General features: G+C 36.5%; 1 protein-coding gene across 2 annotated transcripts in view; it reads left to right on the top strand.

Moving 5' to 3' along the window:
• Positions 1-18,504, top strand: part of LTN1 (listerin E3 ubiquitin protein ligase 1) — a 30,912-nt gene extending 12,408 nt beyond the window's left edge. For both annotated transcript variants that reach the window (XM_066209215.1, XM_066209209.1), the window contains exons 13-30: positions 1,816-2,055; positions 3,047-3,200; positions 3,461-3,611; positions 4,250-4,451; positions 5,388-5,547; positions 5,717-5,821; positions 6,078-6,220; positions 8,023-8,158; positions 9,228-9,372; positions 10,438-10,651; positions 10,948-11,185; positions 12,009-12,083; positions 12,930-13,116; positions 13,550-13,721; positions 15,021-15,241; positions 15,691-15,885; positions 16,514-16,681; positions 17,468-18,504. In XM_066209215.1, coding sequence (XP_066065312.1) covers positions 1,816-2,055; positions 3,047-3,200; positions 3,461-3,611; positions 4,250-4,451; positions 5,388-5,547; positions 5,717-5,821; positions 6,078-6,220; positions 8,023-8,158; positions 9,228-9,372; positions 10,438-10,651; positions 10,948-11,185; positions 12,009-12,083; positions 12,930-13,116; positions 13,550-13,721; positions 15,021-15,241; positions 15,691-15,885; positions 16,514-16,681; positions 17,468-17,530 — 2,969 coding nt within the window. In that variant the 3' untranslated portion in view covers positions 17,531-18,504. The remainder of the gene's footprint in view (positions 1-1,815; positions 2,056-3,046; positions 3,201-3,460; positions 3,612-4,249; positions 4,452-5,387; positions 5,548-5,716; positions 5,822-6,077; positions 6,221-8,022; positions 8,159-9,227; positions 9,373-10,437; positions 10,652-10,947; positions 11,186-12,008; positions 12,084-12,929; positions 13,117-13,549; positions 13,722-15,020; positions 15,242-15,690; positions 15,886-16,513; positions 16,682-17,467) is intronic.
• Positions 18,505-21,861: the final 3,357 nt, after the last annotated feature.

The raw sequence follows: 21,861 nt of genomic DNA, 5'->3' as shown, positions 1-21,861 counted from the left end.
ATGCTGTATATGTAATCTGATTTTTTTATTAGTAGCATCCTATTTAATTTATTCCTTGAATTTTTAGTATCTGATACAGACTTCCTGGGGAGTTCAATTTTCTTCATGTTTTCCATGTAAACTCGGCATTTGCTTTGATCCCTGAGGTGACATATTTCAGTGTCAGTGGCTGCTGTGCACATTCATGGTGCTTTCAAGTTTCAGAGGTGTACACAGCTCACTGTGCTGGATGTTCTTAGACAAGGCATCCTGAAGGTGTCCTAAGGTTGTTTTTTCTGTTATTGGAACTTTTGATGTAAAGGACCACCAATGAGGAAAACCTGTTTCCTCTCTCCACAGAGAGTTGAACAAATGCCCTTGAGAGTCTGTGTTGTTCTAGGGCTGATAGTCCAGTGACTTTTCTTTTTGACTCTAGAGCCGAAGACACTCCTGAGGTCATTTTGTGCTAGGTGTTGGGTGGCTTGTTTTTAAATCATATTGGATGAAGCCTAAGAGGAGCTATGGTGGTTCTTGACTTAATCATTTAAGCCAAAGTAGAGTATGTGGACTGTCAAAAGGATTTTTTAAATGAGATCTCTTATCTAAGTTTCTTAAGGCAAATCATCATGGAGGAAATAGGAGAGCCTTTCATGGATCAGTAGCCTATGATGAAAGGAATTAAAGGGAAAAAAAGATAAATAGTGAAAGGAAGATAATTGTTACTGGAACTTAACGGCCCCATAGCAGTGTGGTGTGATACTGAATGCTTAACTGATACTAAAGATTACAATCCAAATGCAAAGCCAATAAATATTACAAGTATACATGGAAAGAACACAATTGTAACTTTATCAATTCAGTGATAGGCTCTGCTTTGTTACAACTCAAAAAGAGATCTTCAGTCATTGTGTTTCCCTGTAAGTGACAGGTTGTAAAAAAACAGTAAAAATGAATACGTGTTATTAGGAGCTGCTGTGAAAAGACCAGAGGACAAATGAAAATTATTATGGGATGTAGTCAATATACTGAATATGTTGCCAATATCTGGAATACTGCATGTAGGTTTGGTCACAGCAATATTCTCCTATATGCTTTTGAAAAATGTGTAATAGAATTATATGAATATATCATATGCCCAAAGAAATCTGGCAGGAATGGTTAGACAAGCAGTGGCTTCTGCTTGTAGAGGCAAGAAAACAAACCAGAATTTGTCAGCTTGTGGTGGAAGTATTTAGGGATGGGGCTGTGCTTAAGCGCTGTAAAATCACAATTTGTATAGAAAATGCAAACAGTGAGAAATTTGTCATTGTTTCTTTCAGTGGAACAACTTGAGTTTCTAACACATGGTTGGATAGCAGTCTTGACGGGCAGGAAAAGTACACCTCTTCATACAGTTTATAATTAAATAATGGAACTCATGGCCACAGTAGAGTTTGAGGCTAAATGGGATTGGCTTGCTTGTATCCCATGAAAAAGTAACTAAGCATGTTCGTGGCTAAATGCAATAGTCCAGTGAAATCTTGAGCTCACAGTTGGTTGCCAGAAGCTAGGAAGGCATAAAAGGGGGAGGGATCACTTTGCACTTGCTCTATTTTAAATACCTCTTTCAAAGCCGCTTCAGCTGTTTCAGAGAAAAGATACTTGGCAATGTGAAATGTTGGCTGGTGTCTGTGAAATATGAGTTTAGGCATCTATTAGATTAAGACAGCTTTGCACTTTATTTTGCATTCAAAATTAACAAATAGAAGTCAAATTGGTCCATATTAATATGACATCTTTGCATGGTCGTGTTTATCAAGCAATCAAAGCATACTGTCTTTTTCCTCTGCCCAATAGAATCACTGATTGGTGAAACTTTTGTTGAAAGGATTATTGATAAACTTCAAGCAGCTCTATCTAAAGCGGAGGATCTTTCTGAAGCTGGTAATAGTGAACCATCAGTATCTTTCATCTGTGATGTGGCCTCGAGCTTTTTCATCTCAGTGAAAGGGTGTTTGCTGATGCCATCCTCAGAAGACTTGCTCCTCACCATCTTCCAGCTGTGTGCTCAGAGGCAGGATGCAATACACTTGACAGGTAATCTGGAAAAAGAACTTGAGCTGAGCTTTTTCGTAGGTGATGATTACATATAAATTTTTCCTTTTTGTGAAACAGAATCGAGTATGTGATAGAATACTGAGTTCACATACATTGAGCCTTTGCAGCTGTAACTGACATGAAAATCTGTGCTTTAATTTACAGTTCCCATAGTTACTACTAAGCATCAAGTCCTGAACGTCTTTACAGGGATTTTGAAGCTTTTTTAATGTTAGTATCAGCTAACTTGGAGGCTGTGATATTGCACACTTTTTGGACTGTTACAGAAGCTGTTTAAAGTCAGTGAAATGTAACAAATGAACATTTTTTGTTCATTTTGCAATGTGGGGAGTCTATGAAAAAATGTGTACAGTTGCTTCTTTACAGATAACGTGTATTTATTCTGAAACCATTTATCTTGGCCAAGTTGCCCAGATAAATTGTGATCCATGCCTCTCTCTGCCCGTGTCTCATGTTCAGACTGAGATCCTGATTTATATTCCTTGAATGCAGAATTTGCAGGTGTTGAATTGGTACATGTGTTTACTGACATTAATACAAGTGAATACAATGTTTCAGTTTTGTTATAGAAGCGAAGTAGGACAGCACTAGCTTGGAAACCACTGCTGCTTTATAAATGACTATTGATGTTGTCAATGTTCAATATTTTGGTAGAAAGATCTGTGGTTTTGAAGATCGTATGGACATATGGTAGCAGACAACAGGAACATCACTCTTATTCTCAATTAAATCAAATCTTACCTGTGAGTCACAGTTAATTTAAAATTGCTCTGCAACAAGAAAGCTGTGTATGTGCCTTTGGTAGTTTTTGCATGTAACCACAGAAAAGATAATTGTTTTCCTACTGTAGGATCTTTAGACGTGATTGTTGCTGTATGCTGTTGGTTGTAATTAGAGTTTACCTGTTTGTGGTGGTTTTGCTTGTCTATTTGTTGTTGTTTTGTTTTCTTTCTTCTTTTTCCTACAATAGATGTACTTGTATGCAAATTAAAACACACTTGGATGTCTGGTGTAAATTCTCTTGTGCATCAGCTTCAGAGCACTCAGAAACAGAGCACCTTTTTGCTTAAAGCTGCACTGTGGGTCAAGAACCAAGTTCAGTCTTCATCTTTGGACGTTAAAAGGTAATTGGGATGCACATGTCTGTTCCATAATGTGTCATTCTCCAAAACAAACCTGGATCACTGCTATAATAGCCTTTATTTAATTGGCATCTGAATTACTGAGAGACTTTTGAGTCTGTTGGAGGCAGTGGGCAGAGCAGAGCTTAAACCACCCCTGGTACTTCCCTGCTCCACTTCCCATGTGGAGCAATGGAAAATATGCAGGTGAGCTCTTGATGAATAGTCCCAAACTTGTTTGCAATGTTTTCTCCTTTTCTTAGTCTTCAGGTTTTGATCTCTGCAGTCAGTGATTTGTTGTTGAAGCTCATGGAAGCTGATGAACAGTCCGGATATCTTGTGAGAGCTTATGTTGAGCACGTCACACTGAACAAAACTGAGTGGGGGAAATTGCAGGAGTCTCTGTGCTCTGAGGTATGGAAATTGCACAGGGTGGTCAATCTTTCCTCAAGCCTCTGTCCCCTAGGGTGGTAAGCATTCTTTCTTTTGACATGGCACTGCACTTATGAATACCATATGTTTGTGCAGAGGTTCTTTTCAGCATCTCTCCATAAACAGGACAAAATCTCTGTTTATGGATTCATCCAATACTACTGGAGAAAAATCAAAATCCAGGAATTTTATATGATAGAGTATGCATTGTGAAGATCTTTTTATCTCTTAAGTTTATTCTTCATAATAATTAATTTTGTGAAAGACATCGATATCTGCAGAAGAACATGGTGTGCTGTCTATCAACAAAATGCTGACATACATAGAGTAGAGAGTGGGGAAGGACATAAATTTCCTGTGCAGTCACCAGTCTTCAGTAACCCTGCAATTTCTTGTAAAATACATAGAGTTCTAAAGAAATGTATTCGTTTCTGAGCAGCGGTGCAGTTACAAATTACTGCTGTGCAATTAGGTTTTTAGTACACTGGATTGGGTCATCCTCACCATTGTGCTTTTGATGTGAATGTGTATGTTTCATGGTTGTGTCTTAATAATTCTGAGTTTTCAAGGTTAAACAGATCAAAGTATTTTTTCATACTCTTTTTATGCACATATTACAGTGGATGCACAAACCTCTTTTGGAAGGAAGGCTTAGTATGAATTGTGACCCTCTGGGATCATGTGTCAAGCTGTACGGCACAACTAAACTTCCAGGCCATCTGTGTACTTCAGCCTTATTAAGTAAAATGGTACTACTTCAACTGAAGAATAGTGTAGTCCATGGAAATGATGATGCTGAAAGAAAGCAAATTGATAATATAAGTAAGTTACAATGGTAAAACTTCAAGGAATTTTATTTTATAGTAGCTGTAACCTGAATTGAAAATTAGAAATGCATAGTTAAAGTTTGACATACAGGTATGAGAAATTACCCTTTTACCTTTTGTTGCTGGGGGTGGAGGTGTTGTTTGTTTGTTGTTTTTTGTTTTGTTTTGGGAGGTGGTTTTCTGGGGCTTTTTTATTCAGGTCTCCTTTAAAAGTAGTTTTTATGTTCCTGGGATTTCTTTTGGTTATATATATTCTATCTCAGGAGAACTTTGAACTGGGAGAAGTATAAATTTTCAATGAACTTCAGATTTGTTCACTGCCAAAACACACCGTGCATTGGCACGAGTGGGCAGTAAGAACTGTCTCCCGCCCTTGAGGGTTTAATCATAATGTAAAGATAGTTTGAGACAACAACTTTTCTTAATTCCATGAAGTGGAATCTAGTTTCCTTTAATTTCAAGAATGCTCAAATTAAATGCAGCATTATCAAATTAACAATTCTATCTCCAAAAATTTCACCATGATGAGAAGTGTAATTGTTTAGTGTGGGTCTTTGTAAGCTAATGAAGGAACCACATGCTAGCTCTTATGAAATTTGCTTGGTTTTCTCCTGGACTGAGGTATTGATTGCCTTGTCTGCAAGAAATATGTATTAAAGAAAAGGGGGAGAATAGAGAGGAGTCATGCCATGATTAATTTGCTTTAAAATTTCTTGAATATCTAGAATATTACCATAACCTTTTTTTCTCTTGTATGTTATGATACAATGGCAAATACCAGTTCATTCTCTGAAACACCTGAGATTGCTTGTAAAAATAGTATCTTTAATGCATTGAAAACACATTAAAAAAAAGAACAAAAAATTGACCTGAAACTTCTTCTTTATGCAAGTTGATAGTCATTTATAAACAACAGCTGTTATTTAATTAGTTGCAGAACTGTTGTATTCATTACAATGGATTGAAGAATTGGAGAATCCTCCTTATCTGCTTCTGGAATACCTTCATATGTTAGAAGAGATGCACATTACGTATGAGGAGTTCAGTACTCTGAGTAGTACAGCTAGCCTGCAGAAAACTATATTTCATAGGTATGTGAGAACAAGTGAAACAACTGTTACCTCTGCCTTCGCAGTTTGTATTATATAGAGTGCCACTCTATTTCCATCTGTGTGTTGATTCAGAATGCATCCAAATGCTTTTGTGGTGAACCACGAGCAGCTATATATATTAACCAGGGCCTGTCTTTCTTCTTTGAAGATCAGAGGAACATGGAAGACTCTGGTCCTTAACCATGGCCAAAGTGATGCATGCTGAGAACGCTATATCCTGGGAGAAGAAAGAACTTTTCAAGACAACAGAAGGGTATCTTAATACTGCTGCCTATAAACTTGCAGTTTGTTGTGAATATTGGTAGTGTGAAATGATCCTGATTCTGACCATTGACAACTGGAGGCTGAAAATGAAGTGATACATGTGTATTGCATGTGAAAGTCAGACTTGGTGTAGCATGTGGGATTAGTTATGTCAGAAGACATTACATTATGAACTAACTGCTACTTTGTTTCCTAGTTCAGTTTGGGGGTTTGTTTCATTCCTGGTATTTTGTTTATGTGAATAGGTTCCTTCCATTAACAGAGGGCAGACTGCATACACTCCAGTGTTTATCACCTTTCTTAATTGAGGAAGAAAAGAGGGAACTTGTCTTCCATTGTGTGGCCAAACTTATGACCTGTACACAGACAGAGCTTTCCAGCACTGACGGTGAGTATGTTCTTACCTCAGTCTAGTTCATTAGAATTTAAGAACATTATTTTGTAGTAATGTTTGCTTTTAGATAAAACATATTTACTATAATATTGCTTTTCCTAGAAAAAAAGGCTTTCTCAGTTTGCCTGTTTCTTCTAGACTGTTTGGCATAGTAATATTCTGCCTCATTCAGAAAATACAAGCTCTACTGTCAGATACAAAATTAGAACAAAAAGATTTAGGCTGACATTATTAAAAACATCCTGATGTTGCTTCTAGTTTGATCTATCTTATATAAGCATGTCTGTAAATAACAAAGTTTTCAGTGAACCATTTAGGCTTTACACAGCATGCTAAAATATTACTGTTGTCAGCTGGTCCTGATTGTCTTTAGATACTTTGCCAAGAACTCTTTCACAGTTTACATGTAATTTTTGAGTAGCTCCTCCAACTGAAAACTGCACTACATTAACTGTCTGCAGCTGTAGAAAATCACTTAAGAGGTGGCTGAGATGTATTATGATATTGCTTTGAATATAGCCAGTTAATTTGGGTCTGCGTTTTCACAAACTTGCTGCTTTTCAAGAAAATTATTTGGAAACGCTCACACACAGTCCTTCTGTCTGTATGAATTAGATGTCATTTAAGAGGAAAGTCCTTTCTGATTTTGTCCCATGCTGCTTTTGTGTGTTCTTGCACACACTCTTATTGATCAGTCTATATGAAAACGGAAATATAGGTTTTGTATTTTTTAACAGAACTTTGCTTACTTAAACTGAAAAAAACCTTATCTTTGGTTTCTTTAGACTGTGGGCATCTGTCCCTTAGGAGTGTTCTCAGGATTTCAGATAAGTTCTTCAAACGAATGTTCTTCAGGTGTGAAAATTGTCAGTCTTAGTATCACACAGAAATTGAGAGGAATCTTTAAATTCTCTACTGTGATAGTTTCCTACTCTTTCAACTTAGTTGAGGTTTCCTGGCTTTCTAAGTGAACCAGTGAGGCAAACAAATGTGTCTCTGAAACTCTGAACAGAATAAAATGGAAGAATCCTCACCCCTCCTCTATTATGGAGGCCTTTTATTTGTAATTGGCATTTCCCTTCTACTACTTCTCAATTTTCTAGAGATTCCTGAGCAGAACATATATGTCCAAATTCACATTAAGTGGGCTGTAGGTTGTAAGCTTATTATTCTAATGGTGTCTTTCTTTTCAGGTCAGCTGAAAAAAATGCTGCTGAATTTATTTAAGTGAAGCAGGGGTTTGTTTGGTTGGTTTTGCGATGCATATGTAATACTTTACCTTATTTTTTTGTCATCATGCTTGTTGGAAATGTTCATTTTCTCCAAGAAATCTAGATAAATACTGTTCTTAAAAATGGAAAATAGTACTAATGCAACAGCTGTATTTCACTCTAGAAGTAAAAATTAACATTCTGACTAGAACTCCAATGAACATTTCAATATTATTAGAATTCACAACTTTCAGTTGCATTGTCTTAATTATCTGTCCAAATTATTGCTTAGCATTCTGTATTTTTAGTAGCACAAAGAAATTTCAATCTTAGCAGGTATCATTCCTTTTTTTTAAATTTTATAAACTAGCAATCTTATAAGAGCTGTATGTTTTTTAAAGTTTGGATTGTATATTGTATGTTGATTTAACAGTGACATCTGTGGATTAAGTGTTCAAAGAAAAAAGCTTAAAACTGTCCAAACTGTCTTACAGTATTTCAATTAAGTTCTATTGACACACATTCTAATGTTTTTTGTGTCTTGATAATTAAGACTATTGAATTTACATTTTTATTATGTCATAGGAGCATTTGGGTGTCTTTCCATTTTGAACTCCTGCTTGAAGGATAGAAGTATTGATTGTGATCATCTACTACCTGCAATATTGAAAATCATAATATCTTGGAAAAATGATAATGAGGACAGCTTTCTCTTTAGCTGGTGGGTGCTAAAATTTGACTTTTTTTCTTATTTCTAAGACAAGAGTTTAGAGAGTGGTTATTAATTTAAAAAAAATCAATCTGTACAACTGCCATCTACTGTTCAAATATTACATATTTAAGCTTGTGTAGAAACCTTGGTTTAATATATCTGTTATTAGGTATTTACTAACTCATACTGCAGAAAATTACCTGGATGGTTGAAGGATGGAAAACTAAGGAGCTTTGTAAATGCTTTTGAAAGATGTCAGTTGTTTTCAAATGCATTCAGAACCAACCAATTTTTGTGTAGGTGTTGCTGGATATCCAGTTCCAAGTTCTGGATTTTGGTAGCAGGAGGAAAACTTGCATACCAAACTGAGGTGTCTGTCTTCTGAAATTCTGGACCCAAAAATGTAACTTGAAAAGCTTCCAGCTAGGAGTGGAAATATACTGAGATGTATTTTTTTTACTATAGTGAGAAAAATCCAGGCAACAAAGTTTCAAAATAATCATAAAACCATTGAGTGGTCTGAGTTGGAAAGGACCTTAAAGCTCATCCAGTTCCATGGGCAGGGACACCTTCCGTAAGACCAAGTTGCTCCAAGTTCCATCCAACTTGGCATTCAACACTTCCAGGAATGGGGCAGCCACAGCTCCTCTGGCAACCTGTGTCAGGGCCTCCCTCAAAGAGAAGAATTTCTTCCTATTAATCTAAACCTATAATGTAAAATATTTGGATACTTGAGGACTAATATTTATTCCTGAATCGGTAACTTAAAATGATTGTTTTTCTTGTTTTTCTTGCATTGGTTTAATTAAAATTGCTAAAATTCATAGTTTATGTAAGTATATTGCTCAAGCAAATGTGTAAATTGTAGAAGTGTATGAATCTGTAATTCAGGAATCTTATTTAGACTTGGCAGCTAATGTAGCACTCTGCTTTTGAAAGACAGAACATGAAAAGCACATAGGGCACAGCGTGGTGGTGTCAGACAAATTTATCCTGTGAGGAGAAGGGAAGGCAAGAATATAAATACTCACATCTACAACGTGAAGCTATATAAGCTTTGGTTGTATTTTTACCACAGCAATCTGAAAGAAGCAAGTGCTCAATTGCTTGGTTTCAACATTGAGATGATGCGTTACCTTCCCTTGTTGCTGAAATATTCCACAGCTCCTTTGGCTGATAACGAGTGGGACTTTTTGATGTGCTCCATGCTGGCTTGGTTAGAGGTAATATGAAAGCATCCTCACTTGTAATGTACTTACCTTTTGATTATTCCCTGCATATGGCATGGACACGGTTATCTCAGTGTACCAAATACTTGACACAATGTTAAAAAGAATTGCACAAAATCTTGTTTGTGTTGGATTTTGGACAAAGGCTTAAGTGGTTTAAAAGCACAAGTGTTTGTACTTCCTGTTTCTTTTTGTGTATGGAGACAAAATCAGTTCACTCTTCAAGTAATATGATATTTAATAATGGCATTGATATTTGGAGAATAATTTTGAAATGTCTGCTGTAGATCTCTATCTTGAAAAATTATATTCCTTTAAGACACAGTCTAACATGGTACATCAAAATTAACTGAATAGAAAGCATTTCAATATCTAACTGATCACATGAAATATCGAAGTCATATTCTAATGCTGTTAGGAAACAGGTCAGTAGTCAGTGGACTACTTCCTGATTAATCAAATAAAGATACAGGATCTCACTCTCTGTCACCTGTGCATTTAGAAGGGCAGGCTGGAAACTTCATGTGACCTTTCTTGGTCTCAGGATTAATCTTACCTAATGGTATGTGCCTCAGAGCTATTTATTTTGTTTAAAAACAAAGAACAAACTTTTAAGAAAATTTTGTTGTGTAGACTAAGTAGGGAATATTTTTAATTGATAATGAGACTCCTTTTTGACATACCTAGTAAGAACAAATATAAAAAAGAAGCAGCTGTGTTGGGGGAGAGGAAATATTCTGATAGCCACTTCAGTAATTTCCAGTTTTTAATAGCATGTTGTCCATTGAATTTTCTTTTTGTCATTATAAGGAAGGTTATATAATGGAAACACTCCATGGTTCTAAGTGTTGGTGAGGCTTGGAAATTCATTTCAGGAAGTCTTATTAAAGTACAAATTCTATTTTTAAACACACCTCCCCACCCCACATAATTTTCAAATGGTTCTTGAAATTGAATCGTCTTTGAAATGACACTTTCTGGTGTAGACAGGAAACATGAAACATATTTTAAAGCAAATTTATGGTTAAGGAATCTTCCTCTGTGTTTATTTCCTCCTAGACAACAAGTGAAAGCCGTTTGCTTTACCATGTCCCGCTTGTGCAGATTTTTGCTTGTGTCAGTTGTGACTTGGCATCTGCCCTTAGCACTTACTTTAAGGCTGCAGCTCCTGACACTACTGCAAATCTTCCTAAGAACCTGGTCAGTGAATGGAAGGAATTCTTTTCTGAGGGAATTCACAATTTGCTGTTACCTTTGTTGGTGAAAATCACAGGCAAGTATATGATAAGGGGATAACAGCCAGACTGTTCTGAAATAGAACTGAACAGGCCACATTTTTGAATTTATAGGAATATAGAGTTTATAGAAATATAGGAGAATATAGGAAAATAGAGTAAACAAGTCAGGTTTTTAACACTTACATGCTAATTAATAAAGTGCTTGCGTGTAACATAGAGATTTTTAAGATTAGATGGAACCTGCCAAATGCAGTCTTGAGTTGTTTCCAGCAGAACTTGTTTATAGTATCATCCATACATTCTGCGTCACAGCTTGTATTCTTTTAAATAGGAGAAACCAAAAATGCATCAGAAGGCTCTTTTCAGAACTCTGTGTTAACATCTTTGGGTGAAGCTCTAACTTACATCTCAAAGGACCAGTTGTTAAACCACAAGCTGCCACCCAAGTTTGTTGCAGGCCAGAAGACAAATCTTCCAGATAAACTCCAGACTCTACTGAACACACTCTCTCCATTGTTGCTTTTCCGGGCTCGACCTGTACAGGTTTCTGTCTACCATATGCTGCATAAGTAAGAAGCAACAAATTTTTCACTCTCATCACCTCTCAACCCTCCTGACCCCTTTTTTTTTTTTTTTTTTGTTTTAATATGCTATAGAATATGCACTTGTAGCAAAATCATGTTCCATTATGGGAGAAAATCTTTAACTGAGCAATTTGTGTTCTTTTTTGGAGGGCACTGTATAAAACTCTGAATGCTAAAGTTAATTGTATTAGCAGACTTAATAAAGGTATTTATTTTTGGCCCTTATTTTAGCACTCATAGAATCCTAAAATGTAAACTGAAATATCGCAGGTTTGATCTGGGCCTGACACTAGCATTAAATAGTGTGACACTTTACGTTCACTAATTTAAGTAAGAAAGTGAACATAGATAGGTAAAATTCTTGTGAACTTCTTTGATATTTCTAATACCTAGAGAGACAATACAGAATTTGAAAAATATGTGCATTTGGCTCCTCAAAATGTAGATTGCAAAGCAGATGGCTTAAGCCAGCCACCATTATCTTTCACTTGTACTGAGGCATAAAGTTGCAATAGCTTTATTCTGATAGAGAATTTTATTTTAGCATGACTCAGGAAAAGTAAGAGGTCTGGAAAGAGAAGTGAGCAAGGATACATGGTCATTAGCTGTCACTCATGAGCCATCTTTCTAATGGTGACATGTCTCCAAAAGATTCTAGGTTGTTGTTAAAAGAATAACTGCCATTATTTTGTTGCCTATCAGTAATGTTGACGTTGATAAGCAAAGAACTAATGCATCGCATATATTAAAATAGTTTATTAAAAATGATTTTAAAATTTAACCTGATTTCCTTTCCATATTTCTACAGATTAATGCCTGAATTGCCTAAATTTGATGATGAAGATCTGAAGTCCTATGGTGACGAAGAGGAGGAATTGGCATTGTGTGTATTTTTTCCCTCACTTTTTATAAGACTGTCTTCCATATTCTTAAAATGTGTTAAAAGATGGAAATTTGCAGCAGAGTAGCTGTCAGCCAGGAGATGTTAAAAAATTGCATAGCTATGACAGTAAGGTTATAAATATTTAAAATAATAAATATTTTGGTCCTATCTGCCTTTGCATTAAAACTGGATACAGTGTTAGTGGTTGTTTTTACGTGCAGTTACTGGACTAAATTCCATATATATGCTTTATGTTAGAAAATCTTGGCAAATTTTTACTTGTATTCAGAATGTGCCCATCTGCGCAGGTAATTTCAGTTACTTGAAAGTGAACAAAATTCAAGCTGTGTTTTGTACAGCTTGAATCCAGTGAAGTCTCTGGTTTGAAGAGGGAATTCGGTGACTGGTTAAAATTCCTTTTTAACCTCAGCCCAATGATTAACACCTTTCCTAACTGCAGAACTGCAAAAGGCTTTTCAGCCCAGGGCCAACAGTGATTAGGAGATCATTGTTCAGTTGCTCCTTTGTTGGTGTGACTCCAGAAAAAGCAAGCAAAGCAGCTATCCATGATGTAGGTTAAATCAGCTCAGCCATAGACCACTCCCAGATGAAGTGATCAGCATTTAGTTTAAATTTGTCTTCTAAGAAGGTAAGAACACCCAACTATCCCATTCAGGGAAAAAGAAGAAATTTTAAAAAGAGTAAATTGTCCTGCAGTAAAAGGCTCATTTTACGTTTGCGTGCATAGCTTTACTTTCATGACTTCCTATGAAGGCTGTGAACATAAATTCAGTTCATGCTGTGCTCAAGATTTGAGTTTACTATTCCAACAATATTTTTCCACAGATCACCTCCAGCAGCTCTTATGTCTATCCTGGCCACTCAAGAACTCTTGCTAGAAAACATCTTGGAATGCATTCCAGTTGGAAAATTTGCAGTTATTGAACCCTTGAGCGATGAGTTCTGCCTTGTTCTAGGGTATCTTCTCACTTGGAAGTTAACACTAGCTTTCTTTAAAGCAGCTTCTTCTCAGGTATATTTTCAGTCTTTTCTTTTTAACTGAATTTCTTAACCTATTTATTTAATTTCAGTCTTGAAGTTTCATCCAGCCTTTTTCTTTTAATTATGTAACTTATCCTTTGTTTTTGTGAAATTAAATTCGTGAAAATTCTGAAAGCACCAACAGACCTATATTCCTGCACCACTGTATTTGAGGATGGTAAAATTAGAGCAATGAACAACAAAGATTCATGAAAAGATGACTCTTTCTTGCATTTTCAAATGAGCTTTCAAATGATACTATAATCTTCTAATCATGATGCAGAGAATTAAACTTATCTTCTAAACCTTAGTTCTGAATCACAGTGTTACTGTTCCTCCCTGCAAGGACATACTTGTATTATTTACAGAGTAAGCTGTATTTGATGTGGTTTTTTTTTTCTGTGATTTGTTTTCAATGCTACAAGCTGCGAGTTCTCTACTCACAATACCTTAGAAGAACTAAAAGCTTGAATAAACTGCTTTATCACTTGTTCAGGCTTATGCCTGAAAATCCTGTCTTTCCTGGGCCAACTTCAGAAGTTTCAAATAAGGACACAAAAACCTTCTTTACTGAAGAGCTTCGTTTAGATGTTAAAGGTTAGTAAAAATTGTATTTGTCCATTTGAGAGAGTTGTTATATTTAAATAAGCTTTTTTTCTTAAAAATTCTTATTTAGAAAATCTTTCCTATAAAACAAATAGACAGAGAAACAAATACATACATATGTTTAATAATCTTTGGCTAACACTTCCCATTTGAAACTTAAACAAAGTTGACATGTTTATCAGAGAAACCAAGAAAAACAAAACCCAGCAATAATACATTGCTACTATCAAATCCTGAATATAACATTTCAAAAACACTAGAAATGTATGATCTATTCTGGAGCCATTGCTTCTAGATATATTTTTTAATATTAAATAAAAAATATATATTTTCTTGAATTTTAATACATAAATTCAAAATATTAAAAAATACTTTAATTTTTTTAAATGTTTGAGATGTTAAATTGTGTGTTGTTCTTGTCATGCTGTTCAGAAGACCCAGTTTATCAGTGATGATGAGAGAAGATAAGCTACTTTTTTAACTTGAGAAACATGAAAAATAATCATATTTTTAAGTCCCTTCATTGAAAAAAATTTAATGCACCTACGCAGGTATAAGCAAGGAAATGGAGTTTCCATTTCTTAATTTTTTGCTTGGACATCACTGTAGGTTGCAGAACAATTTATCTGGATGACAATAAGAAAGAGTTAATAACATGACATCCCAAGGGAAAGTCTTCCCTTATTTCATCATATAATCATTAAGACTCCTGGGATCATCCAAGTTCACCCTTTGAACACCTCTGTGTCCACTAAACCATATCACGAAGTGCCCCATCTGCATGTTTTTCGAACACCTCCAGGGATGGTGATTCCACCACTTCCCTGAGCAGCCTGTTCCAATGCTTATCCACTCCTTCAGCAAAGAATTTTTTCCTATTATCCAACCTGAACCTCTGTTGGTGGAACTTGAGGCCATTTCTATACATGCCTGCAAAGCTCAGCTGTCCTTCAAACGCGTTATTGTTTGTTCACTCACTCCAAAGTGATTGTTTTGTGATTTCTACAATATAAAATTATTGTTGATTCCTGGTGTCAACTTGGAGTTCAGTCTTTAAATTAGAAGGTGAATTCCAAGGTGTGGAGTGTCAGGCTAAGAAACAAAGAAACCAGCCTGGTGAAGATGGGCTGAGTCAAACAAGCCCTTAGAATAGCAATAATAGGAACATGTACGTGAAATTCCAGTAACCACAATTATATTGGAATCAGAATTTTTGTATGTGGTGTGGAGGCACCAGCATCTGTCACTAATGTATTAAGAGTGTTTCAGCACCTTTTCTTTCCCTCCCAGGGACAGGGGTGCTGTCATCCCAGATCCCACACTTGGCCTGCTCTGTGTACCATGTAACGCTGAAAGATCTGCCAGCCATGGTGAGACTGTGGTGGAATAGCTGTGAGAAGCGTGTCTTCAACGTTGTGGATAAATTCACAAGCAAATATGTCAGCAGTGTGCTCTCCTCCCAGGAAATATCTTCTGTTCAGACTAGCACACAGTTATTTAATGGCATGACAGTAAGACTTTTTCTCCTTTCTTCTTATATACTTGAGTTTTTTGCAAACATTTTAAGAAATTTTACATCTCAGAATCAGACTGTGGTTCTGTTTTATGAGATTGCAATTTTGTTGTTCTAAATGACTGATTAAACATGATTTTGCTTAGTATCAATAAATTAAATTGATGTTTATTAATATTCTGCTTGGAAAAACATGAAATAATGGATTTAAGGATGTTGAAGAAGTTGAGGAAGTAAGTGGAAGATACTGCTATCAAAATACTACTTTTTTGTTTATTAAAAGATGTAATCAATCAGTAGATTGAAAACTGGCTCGTAATTTCTTTTTAGTTTACCGAGATATGAGTAGATTTTTGTTTTCTTTGAAAAAAGTGTTTACCTGATCTAAGACTAGAGATGCTGAGTATCTCTCTGTGGCATTTTTAAATACATGTATTTTTTTCAAAGGTAAAAGCTCGGTCTGCAGCACGAGAAGTCATTGCAACCTATTCCGTTGATGATATCTTTATTGAACTAATAATACAGCTTCCATCAAATTATCCACTGGGATCCATAACAGTTGAGAGTGGAAAGAGGGTTGGTGTGGCTGTACAGCAGTGGCGCAATTGGATGCTACAGTTAAGCACATATCTTACACATCAGGTGAATTTAAATATAGCTTTGAAAACTTAAAAAGTCCCTATTGCAGAAAAATATTCCAGTATTGTATAGATCTGTGTAATAGATCTCATCAGTAGATTGCAAAGGCCTTCATAGAATTAGGTCACTCTTATATCTGCTTTTCTCCAGATACATAAACGGGGGTAAAATTATCAGCCTACTAGATCCTAGTAAATCCAGAGCCCAAGTTGAAAATTTATATCTCTTAAGATGTGGACCAGTGTTTGTCCTGCATGGCAGTACCATCACAACTATAATTTGAAAAAAACACAAACAAACAACAACAAAAATCAAAACCAAAAACCCCGTCCATGGAATTCTCTAAAAGACTGATGGTTGCTGAAATTGTATCATCTGTGGTTAGAACAAAACAAAGCAGTGATTGAAAATTTCAAAATCCCTTTTTAAGTGCTCCTGAGTACACTCCTCCTGCTCTGATGAATACTCACTTTTCTGTAGATTTGGACTATTATAAATTATGCACTGCACGTATTGCATGTCATTTCAGATTATAAATCCTTCAGGCTTTGTTTCCTTCATGTTTTTATGACTACAACAGGAATAGTCCAAAGGAGTTCTACAGTATTAACATCTCTTTTCCCTCTGTTAGAATGGAAGTATTATGGAAGGATTATCTTTGTGGAAAAATAATGTGGATAAACGTTTTGAAGGCGTTGAAGATTGCATGATCTGTTTTTCAGTCATTCATGGTTCAAACTATTCTCTTCCCAAAAAAGCTTGCAGAACATGCAAGAAGAAGTTTCATTCAGCTTGCTTGGTAAGTACTTGGAGTAAATCTTTTTAAATAGGCAAAATATCATAGAATCATAGAGCAGTTTGGGTTGAAAGGGACCTTAAAGCTTGTCTGTTCCAGCCCCCTGCCATGGGCAGGGACACCTTCCACTAGACCAGGTTGCTCCAAGCCTCATCCTGCCTGGCTATCCATATAGTTTAAACCAGAAACTTCTACTGTATTACCAACAATTTTCTACTTCATAATTGGAGTATCTGGGATTACCTGCACTCATAAATTATTTCTGTTGATTTTGTACTAAGATGTAAGGGCAGAGATGTAATGAGAGAAGAGCTGCTACACAGTGTGTCTAGTATGTGTATATACAAATGCATATGTACATATACACATGCATATGTGCACGAGTGAAAAGGGGGTTTTTACTGTTTGTTGTTGTTTTTTTTATACATTTAGTTAATATTTTGATAGTTACATTTACAGAATTAACTAGGTTAGAAAAGACATTTGAGATCAAGCCCAACCTATGACCTAACACCACCTTGTCAGCTGGGCAGTGGCACTAAGTGCCACATCCAATCTTTTCTTAAACATCTCCAGGGACAGTGACTCCACCACCTCCCTGGGCAGCCCAATCCAATGCTTAATCACTCCTTCTATGAAGAACTTCTTCATATTGTCCAGTCTAAACCTGCCCTGGTGCAGCTTAACAACACAGATCCCTGGCAATAATGGTTATTATTGATGATGTACTAGTGTTTCTGATATTCAGCTTGCCTTTGTATATTAAATAGATGTATTTCTCTTTTTCAGTACAAATGGTTCTCATCCAGCAACAAATCCACATGTCCACTCTGTCGAGAGACATTCTTGTGAAACAAAATGTTCTTTCTTCCTTCTGTGAGCTAAATAACAAATAAAAAGCAGGCAATAAACTGTATGTTGAAAGAAGTTAACCATTTGGAAATAATGTCAGTTACTTTAAATTCTTCACTAGTAGAATATGACATATATTTACCTCTGGACTGGCTTTTTGTAAATTTGAAGATTCTTGTTTGATATAAAGAAATATATAACAATAATTTATTTTAATTGGTTTATTTTTAAGATATATTAAAATTTTCAGAAACAATGCAGTTATGTCTGAAAAGTGGTGTTTAAGCCACAGCATAGTTGATTAAAACCTCTTATTTTAGGCATATTCTAACATGGTGTTATATAATTAACGCAAGTGATACCTCTTAATATAACAGCTGAATATAACATAGCTGGTATAAAGGTTTGATTTTTTATTATAATGCATTCATAGTAGTCCCTTTTATGGGGGAAAAAGAATGTTGTTGCTGTTAGACATTAAGGCATGAAACTGTGGTGATAATCTGTTAAAGCTTAAAATTTAAACGTAGCTTCTTCTAATAAACTGAACTTCCACCTTTCAAATTTTATTTTTCCCAAAACTCCTCAACCATCCAGTAGCCTAAAATCATGAAAACCCAGAAGCCCAACTAAATAGAGACCACAGTCATTCCTGCATGACGATGAATGACACCATCTATTTATTGCTGATTGGCTTTTAAAGAGAAGACAGACACACATCAGTCTTTGTCTTCATGAGCTGGCAAATTACCTCTCACTGAATGCCTGCTGTACTTCCACTGTCCTAGAATAATAAGGACTCTTAAGTGAACATGCAGATGGATCAGAATTTAATAGCCTTCAACTATACATTTTTTCATGCCTTTTTTTTTAACAGTGGTAGCATACTACTATATTCCAACTTGGATGGTATTTGTGGTGAGTTTCTTTGAAAAGTCAATAAAAGTGGGGAATAAATAAATAAATACTATCAATCTCTGTATTCTCTGGATTGCTGTCTCTTCCTGTATGTGATAAAATTTTAGAAATTGATAGTATAAATTTTCAGACATCAAGTTTGTAACGTGGTCAATTGGCTCTACCTCAACAGCTAAAATTTTAAGAGTTTTAGCTGTTGATAACTGAAGTCTGTATTTTTAACAGGTAATGCTGGGCTTCCAGAAGAGAAATTCCTTGACCTTTTGTTTTGACTAGGTGAAAATGGAAAGGATTTAAAGCTGGTATCAAGAAGGTCTAACTGAAAAGACAGAGTAAAGAACAAGCTGTATTGTTTCATAGTTCCTGATGCTAAAACTCCAGCATTGCCTCTGTTTCATCACTTTGGTTATTCTAAATTACTTCTTTGCTAGGTCAGTGACTGATCTCAAGGCAGATGCCTTACTGGTTCTTTCTACATGGATGAGTATTCATGGATGAGTATTCTCTATATTACTCCACAGTAGTATCCTCCTTGTAAAATGGAATAAAAGGGAGAACAATCACCACGCTACTGCCCAGAAGATTTCAGGGCAGTGATAGCATGCCTTGAATCATGGAATTGTTAAGGTTGAAAAAGATGTTTAAATCCTCAAGTCCAACCATCAACCCAGCACCACTCCATGTTCTCTATTAAACAGTGTCCTTTGGTGCTCTATCCACGTGGGTTTTGAACACTTCCAGGTATAGTGTCTTGGCCACTTCCCTGAGAAGCCTGTTCCAAAGCTTGACAACCCTTTTCTTTTTTTGTAATAGCTCATCTAAACCACCCCCGGTGCCATTGGAACTTGAGGCCTTTTTTTTTTGTCCTGCCCCCTTGTTCCCTGATCCCCACCTGGCTCTATCCTCCTGTCAAGGAGTTGTGGAGAAAGTCCCCCCTGAGCCTCCTTTTCTCCAGGCTGAGTCCCCCAACCCCTTCAGCTGCTCCTGGTGCTCCAGACCCTTCCACAGCTCTGTCCATTCTCTGGATGCACTCCAGCACCTCAGTGTCCTTGTAGTGAGAGGCCCAAATCTGGCCCCAGGACTGGAGGTGCCTCAGCAGTGCCCAGCACAGAGGGACAATCACTGCCCTCGTCCTGCTGGACACACCATTGCTGGTACAGGCCAGGTGCCCTTGACCTTCTTGCCCACCTGGGCACACCTGGCTCATGTGCAGCTGCTCTTTACCATCACGCCCAGGGCCTTTCCTGACTGGCAGATTTCCAGCCTCTCTGCCCCAGCTTGCAGCACTGTATGGTGCTTGGGTCACTTGTGGTGACCCAAGTGCAGCACTCAGCACTGGAAAGACCCTTGCTTCACCTTTCTGTTCAGAAGGACACCATTTCCTTCCAACAGAAACAAACTTGCTAATTGTGCCTTGGACCTGTAAAAGTGCCTGACAACTACATCAAAAGGAGCAGCACTGATTCTAAGTATTTATTTAAACCCAGCATAGCTACAGATAAGAGGAATTATACACTGGAAATTTTAATGGTTGTCTGGTAGCTGAAGAACAGGATTTCCACTTCAGTGCTAGTTCTGCATAGTACATCTTGTATATATATTTATACAAGTCTCTAATAAAATTCAGTTCCCGCCACCACATGGGTCACTAATCTTATCAGACCACAATAAGACTAGTCAGTGACTAAAATTTAGGATTCAACCCAGCAAACACAAGTGTAGGCTTGGCAATTTGTCTGAGAAATGGGAAAATGGGTTTCTAGTCACAGCACTACTTACTTGTTACAGAAAGTGAAGTAAATAGTTCAGACTCTGGTGGTGCATCCCCCTTCCCCATCAGGCTGCACTATAATCTCAGAAATGCTCAACAGGCTCACTTTGCTTGGATTTATGTATCTATAGAATTGAACTAATATTTCTTTGTGAAAAGAATAGTTTTTAAAACATGAAAATGAGAAATACCTACCCAAGGGCTAAGCATTATTTATTATGGCATGTAACAGATACACTTGCATGTAACATTTATACTTGCAGATATATATATAGATATATAGATATATAGATATATATGCAAGTGCTGTTACATTTACATGTACAGTTCACTGGATCCAAGGATGGAAGCCCTAATGAGAGAAAGCTGTGGAAGACTTTTGTTTATAACATATAAAAGCATCAAAACAGACACAGAATTATTCAAGACAGCATTATAAAACAATTATATTTCCTTTTCTTTCTTTTAACTTTATTTCATTCCTTGATTTCTCATTTAATTTCCTTTCATGAAATGTAACATAATTTCATGAAATGAAATGAAATCTCATTTTCAACTAATATAATTTTATGAAGTTTCAGTTCATTTCACTGCACTTCATTCCATCATGTTCCACTTAATTTTCCTCCATTTCACTTCATTATATTTCTTTTTCTTTCTTTTCACTTCACTTTGTTTCTCTGATCCAGACTGCACTTCATTGGTCTTAAACTGAACAACAAGAACAGCCATTCAATGAAGAGCCTAAATGTATTAGAACAAAAAGCATGAACCTCCTCTAATGGGTTCACATGATGTGGGTACAGGCCTTACAGGAAAGAGGGAAAGGGTATCCTACAGAGAATACATACCTGTGAAACAGTGTTCTTGAAGACACTTTGCAGTACTCTGCCCATACCATAACACAGGTAGGGAAGAGTCTGAAAACATTCGGGAGGCCGAGGATGGTTTCTGGTTACTTGTTTGAGTTTCTAACAGTGGGTGGTGTTATTTGTCTGGGCCTGTAGAGCTTTCACTCTGTCAGGCAGCTGAAAACCAGTGCCAGGTCTGTTTCAGAGTAGCCCCAGAACCACAGCTGACATGGGACCTAAAATGAGACTGAACACAAGGGAAAGAAGTGTCTCACCATCAAGAGGTGTGAAGGCTCATGAACTCTAAACATGGTTTCTTTCACCTGTACAGCAAGACAGATCCCCAGAGAGCCAAGTTTGATTTGGAAAATGATTATTTTTGTAGATAAACAGGAAGTACCTCAGCACCTTTGTAGCCCTGGTTCATGCCTGAGATGTTTGGTTTTCTGAAATTCCTTTCCCAGGGAATTTTATGTTAACAGGAGACATGTTTTTGTAACAGCAAAATTGTTTACGTATTTTCCCTAGGAGGGATTTCTTGATGTCCCTCCGGTCTGACCAATGTGATTGAAGAAGTTTGTCTTCTTGTCACCAATCAAACTGGTCTGTGTAAAATAGTATAAAAAGGGAGAGACCTCCCAAGAATAAAGGAGTCACTTTTTCAGCCTTCTGAAGTTGGAGTCTTTGTGTCGTTGTGGTGTACTACAGCGTCACACCTTTACCAACATATGAGCCTAGAGAAGCAAAGCACACAGGAGCCTGTGGTAGCTCCATTTTGGCAAGCAAACAAA

This window comes from Chamaea fasciata, unplaced genomic scaffold (assembly GCF_029207755.1).
Source record: "Chamaea fasciata isolate MVZ Bird 193981 ecotype frontalis unplaced genomic scaffold, bChaFas1.0.hap1 SCAF_2, whole genome shotgun sequence".
Taxonomy (NCBI): Eukaryota; Metazoa; Chordata; class Aves; order Passeriformes; family Sylviidae; genus Chamaea; species Chamaea fasciata.
This window is presented reverse-complemented; position numbering and strand designations above follow the sequence as displayed.